At 37.2% G+C, this 5,164-nt stretch overlaps 2 protein-coding genes across 2 annotated transcripts; both read right to left on the reverse strand.

Annotated features, from left to right (window-relative positions):
• Window positions 1-1,112: 1,112 nt before the first annotated feature.
• Window positions 1,113-3,057, reverse strand: LOC145105737 (uncharacterized). The gene is made up of 2 exons (XM_079042816.1): window positions 1,786-3,057; window positions 1,113-1,708 (listed from the first exon to the last, which is right to left on the reverse strand). The coding sequence occupies exons 1-2, from the start codon at window positions 3,055-3,057 to the stop codon at window positions 1,355-1,357; spliced, it is 1,626 nt and encodes a 541-aa protein (XP_078898942.1). The 3' UTR covers window positions 1,113-1,354.
• A 255-nt stretch (window positions 3,058-3,312) lies between these two features.
• LOC145105738 (uncharacterized) lies at window positions 3,313-4,817 on the reverse strand. The gene is made up of 3 exons (XM_079042817.1): window positions 3,744-4,817; window positions 3,390-3,659; window positions 3,313-3,339 (listed from the first exon to the last, which is right to left on the reverse strand). The coding sequence occupies exons 1-3, from the start codon at window positions 4,815-4,817 to the stop codon at window positions 3,313-3,315; spliced, it is 1,371 nt and encodes a 456-aa protein (XP_078898943.1).
• Between the last annotated feature and the right edge of the window lie 347 nt (window positions 4,818-5,164).

Here is a 5,164-nt window from a genome sequence, read left to right on the forward strand (position 1 = left end):
ATAATCATGAAAATTTGTATTATTTTATTATTTTATTATTTTTTAATTTTTATAAAAAACCTAAAAAAAAGGATAATGTCATAAAAAGCCTTAATTTTGTAAAAAAAAAAGTCGGTTTTACCCTCCGGCGGGTTTTTGTGTCGTTAATGCCGCATACTTGTCTCAACTTTTGCGTTTATGCCAAATAACCGGTTGCAAGAGGGTTTACCGGTTACCCCTCTACTTACCCCTCAACTTTTCCCCCCGTTTCTTAACCCCATTTACCAAACGACGAAGCTGGGTTTTTGAAGAAGAACATCACGAAAACAAAATCAGATTTCTACACCAAATGACAACGTCGAAATCAAATTCAAGCTGGAGCGGCACATCAAGAAGGAAAAATCGGGAGATAATCCGATGTAGCTGTGGTGATATTTGCCCTATTTATGTTTCACGCACTCCAGAAAACCCAGGACGAAAGTTTCGTGGCTGCCCTAATTACCAGGTAATTGTTGTGATGTTTGCCCTAATTATGCTCTCTCTACTATCGTCCCTTCTTTATGTAATTTTATTCTTCTTTTTGTAGGATGAAGATGGTGGTTGTGGTCATTTCAAATGGGTTGATGAAGAAGAAGACGAATTTAGGGCTTTTAAGAAGCAATTGAACCTTCAACATAAAGATATCGAATATGTGATGTTGCTCAAACTGATTATAGGGCTGCTAGTGAGTATTTTGGTATGTCTTGTTGTCGTGGTTATTAAGATGTAAGTTAGATGAAATGATAACAAGTTTGTAGTGTAGTTTATTACATTGGTAGATGTACTGAATCTGTAAAAGTTTGAATGGTGCAATAGTATTAAAGTTTGTATGGCTATGATCTATTTTATGAATGCTTTTGTGAAAATGGTAACTACACATTCAGCAGAACACAAATGCAAAGTAAGATGCATAAAATGGTAATCAAATGTGCCAATAATGGTAAACATGTTCACCATAACACAAATAGGAAGTAAGATGCATAAATGGTTATCAAAGTTGACAATACTGGTAAACATATTCAACATAACATAAATGAAAAGTAAGATTCTTATATGGTAATAAAAATTGACAACAATGGATAACACATTCATCATAACACAAATAAAAGGGGGTGTATTAATTGCATAAGGTTTTTTACATTTCACTAATACGTAGCAGCCATCCAATTGTATCCAAAAGCCTAAATAAATTATCAAAAAAGGCAACCAAGTTTATAACATAAAACAAGTGGATGTATGCTGCATTTAGTGGGTGGAATGACAATAATATTTAGCAAAAAGGGCTCCATCTGCCCGTGTTTACCCTCCCCACTACATCCCCAAAACACTTAACCAACTACTCCAACCTAACTGGATTGCTAGCAGATGAACCACCTCCATTTTTGTCAAGCACTGTCTTCTTCAACTTCTGCAAAATGATCCTTTCAGAGGGTTTTCTCAACCTTGTCAATCTAGGGACATCATCAGGACCTTCATCATCACCTCCTTCTTCTTGTTCACCTTCATCATCACCCAAGTGACCATCATCACCTCCTTCTTCTTGTTCACCACCACCATCAACCTCAATATTAGCATCATCAACAATATCATCAACATCATCAATAATAGCATCATCAACAATACCATCAACATCATCAATAATAGCATCATCATCATTATCAGATGGATGATCCAATACATCTTCCATATCCTGATATTGATAATTACATAAATAAATTAAATTGGAGAAAAATAATGAAAAACAATTACAAAAAAGTAATTTCTTACCAACTCAACGGGTGGCATGTCATCCAGTTCCAGTTCTACCCCTTCCATACCTTCAATTTCTTCCATGCTATATCCTGCTTCCAACATCGATGTAATCTGTTCAGCATCCAGTTTTACCTTATCTACAAGGACACCATCATCTGTTCCATCATTAAACTCAACATTACCCCCATAATCTGATTGAGTAGCATCATAGGTTTCTGATTGTTGTTGAAAACTACCATCCCCTAATATTTCGTCCAGCCCCTGCTCAACCTCATCAAGTACTTTGTGTAGATCTAAACCAACCCTTGGAAGCAAAACATCTTCTTTTCCAACATCAACCACTTCAACTTCTTCAGCAATATGACCATCTTCAACAATAACATCATTAACATCCCCAGTCTGAATATCATCACCATGACCCCCAGTCTCAATACCACCACCTTCCCCAATCTGAATACCATCACCATGATCCCCAGTCTCAATACTATCACCATGATCCTCATTCTGAATACCATCACCTTCCCCAATCTGAATACCATCAACAACAACTTCTTTTTGAGTTGCAGAAACATCTTCTTTCTGAGTTGAAGTAGCCTCTTTTTTGGACCTTGATGCTTTTAAAACCTTGGAACTTGATGCTTCTTTCTTTGACTTGTTTTTCTTCTTTGGAGGCTGACTGGATTGAGAAGCTCTTAATGATTCATCAAATTTAGTAGCCTCTTTTTTGGACCTTGATGCTTTTAAAACCTTGGAACCTGATGCTTCTTTCTTTGACTTGTTTTTCTGCATTGGAGGCTGACTGGATTGAGAAGCTCTTAATGACTCATCATATTCAGTTAACAATGGATCTTTCCTTGGTCTGCCTCTTTTCTTTGGTGGCAAGGGTACTACTGGTTTTTTCTCATTCTTACAACTTTTTTTATTATGGCCATACTCTAAGCACTTCCCACATCTTACTGTTCTTGGTACAAATACCCTTGTTGATGAAAACCTCCCCTCTTGTTCACTAGCATGCCTCTTCCTTTTGGTAGTAGGCCTACCTGGCATTCTCCTAGCCAAAGGAGGCAATGGCTTTATGAATCCAGTTTGGCTCCAAAGATTACTCCCATTCACTGGTTTGATATTAGAGGAGTAAGACTTTTTAAAATTTTCCTTTGAAAAGTACCCATCAATATATACATCTGGTGTTTGATTGATGTAGTTGATGGCTGCATTTGCATGTACACATGGGATCCCAGACAAATCCCATAATCTGCAACTGCAAGCCCTGCTGTCCAAGTTCACCATATAGCTGTCACATCCTCTTCTAGCTTCAAAAACATGTCCTTGACTATGAACTACAACCCATAACCTACATAAATTGGTATAGTAAGTAAGAATAATAAAAAGAAACAACAAATGTTAAATTTCTTTGATGCATACCTCATATTTTTCCCAAACAACTGCATTTTCCTAAGTATAGCAGGACAAACATTTGATTTCCATTTAACATTTTCCTCTGTCATGTGGGAAAACCTGTCCATTATATATATTCTGATCTCCTCAAGCATTGTGATAAGGGGTTTTTTCCTAGCATCAACAATGATTGAGTTGAAACACTCAGAGATTCCATTCTCAACTGCTTCACACGCATAACCCCTATCAAAATAAGCTCTACACCATGTTTTTGGTTGTCTTGACATCAAGTACTCATATGCAGATGGGCTCAACTTCTTGATGGTTTCCATGTGCCTCATAAAGTCACTTTCTACACAACTCATTGATGCAGCCCAAAATAATTTCTTGAACTCCAACCCTGTGTATGCTTTCTTGAAATTGGCATAAACATGACTGGCACATTGCCTGTGCTCAACATTTGGGAGTATATCTTTTACAGCTTCAACCAATCCCTACAAGACAAGAACATTCAAGTCAATATGCATCCCTTTTAAATTGTATTAACATTTATATAAAATGGAGTATTGAAAACAAACCTTATGTTGGTCAGATATCACCACCAATCCTCTGCCATCATGAAGGTCTAGACTATCTCTAAGAAGCTCAATAAACCAAGTCCAGTTAGGCTTGTTTTCAACATCAACAACAGCCCATGCTATAGGATATACCTGGTTATTAGCATCTCTACCAATGGCAGTCAACAACTCACCCTTCACCTGTCCTTTCAGGAAGCATCCATCCAAACCAATTACTCTTCTACACCCTAATTTCCATCCATCACTTAGACCTTTGAAACCTATGTAAAATCTGTGGAAGTAGTTCTTCCCATCTGGATTGACAGTGACACTAACTTTGCATGTTGAACCTGGGTTGGACCTTAATAATTCATCAGCATAATCCCATACCCTAGCATAATGTTCAGTTAGTTTTCCTTCAATCAACTCAGTGGCCCATTTTTTTGCCCTACGGACTTGCCCAATGGATACTACACATCTCAACCTTTGTTTGATATCAGCAATCATGTCCCTAAGTTTCATCTTAGGTGTGTTTGCAATTTCAGTAATGTAATGCCTACCTATCCATTCAGGGGAAACAAGACTTCCAAATTTGAACTTCCTACTGCAACGATGCTCTCCAACCAAATTTTTAACTTGAAATGATTTTTCATTGTACATCCATCCAGCATACAATCTGAAAGGACAATCATTCATCTCTGTCCTCTTCCCACATCTTGCAACTATTCTAGTTTTATCACATTTTTCAAAGTATATCTGATATCCATTTGACACCCCATAATTTTGAATACAAAACTTAAGTTGTGCAGGAGACTCAAACATATCACCTACCTTAGGTTTCATCTTATCCCATGGTGTGTTTGGATCATGAATTCTATACTTATTCTTCACCGCCTCTTGTTCACCTTCTTCATCACTTTGCCATTCATTAGCATGATAAACTTGTGCTCTGATTTCATCAGCCATGCTTGAATTCCTCAAGTTTTCATCACTAAGTAGAACATTGAGAAAGACGTCCCTACATTTATCAAGCGCAGTCACGAACTCATGCTCTGGTTCGTGATCTATATAAATACCATGAAGCTCATAATCCATCTCATTTAGTCCAGAGAAGGGCTCGTATATACTAGCAAAGAGTTCTTTGAAAACGTCATCCGATGAAGCCATTACAGTTACCTGCAAAATCAAAAAGATTTTACAAACAAAATCGAAGAATTTTAAATAGATAATTGAGATACTTACTGGTTCAACAACTCAACGAGACTATCACCCAACTATCTTCCTGCTAGAACAACGATACCAACAGTGTAGACCTAATCCTCTTCAAATACCCAAATTTCGTGATGATTCCCTTCCAAAAGCCCAAGATTTTTCTCAGTAGAGTACGATTTACTGAGATTGAGTTGACGCTTCGGAGAGAGGGTGTGGAGCTCTATGTCTAA

The sequence above is a fragment of the Lactuca virosa genome, chromosome 4, assembly GCF_052849685.1.
Source record: "Lactuca virosa cultivar CGN04683 chromosome 4, Lactuca_virosa_CGN04683_v6, whole genome shotgun sequence".
NCBI lineage: Eukaryota > Viridiplantae > Streptophyta > Magnoliopsida > Asterales > Asteraceae > Lactuca > Lactuca virosa.

Bases quoted from the DNA above. Each gene is read 5' to 3' on its own strand.
- LOC145105738 (XM_079042817.1), bottom strand. From the start codon at position 4,817: ATGGATTATGAGCTTCATGGTATTTATATAGATCACGAACCAGAGCAT. The intron at 3,660-3,743 runs GTTTGTTTTCAA...CTTGTCTTGTAG, and splicing joins TGATATCTGACCAACATAAG to GGATTGGTTGAAGCTGTAAA. The intron at 3,340-3,389 runs GTTGAGAATGGA...TGTTGATGCTAG, and splicing joins GGGGTTATGCGTGTGAAGCA to GAAAAAACCCCTTATCACAA.
- LOC145105737 (XM_079042816.1), bottom strand. From the start codon at position 3,057: ATGGTGAACTTGGACAGCAGGGCTTGCAGTTGCAGATTATGGGATTTG. The intron at 1,709-1,785 runs GTAAGAAATTAC...TATCAATATCAG, and splicing joins ACATGCCACCCGTTGAGTTG to GATATGGAAGATGTATTGGA.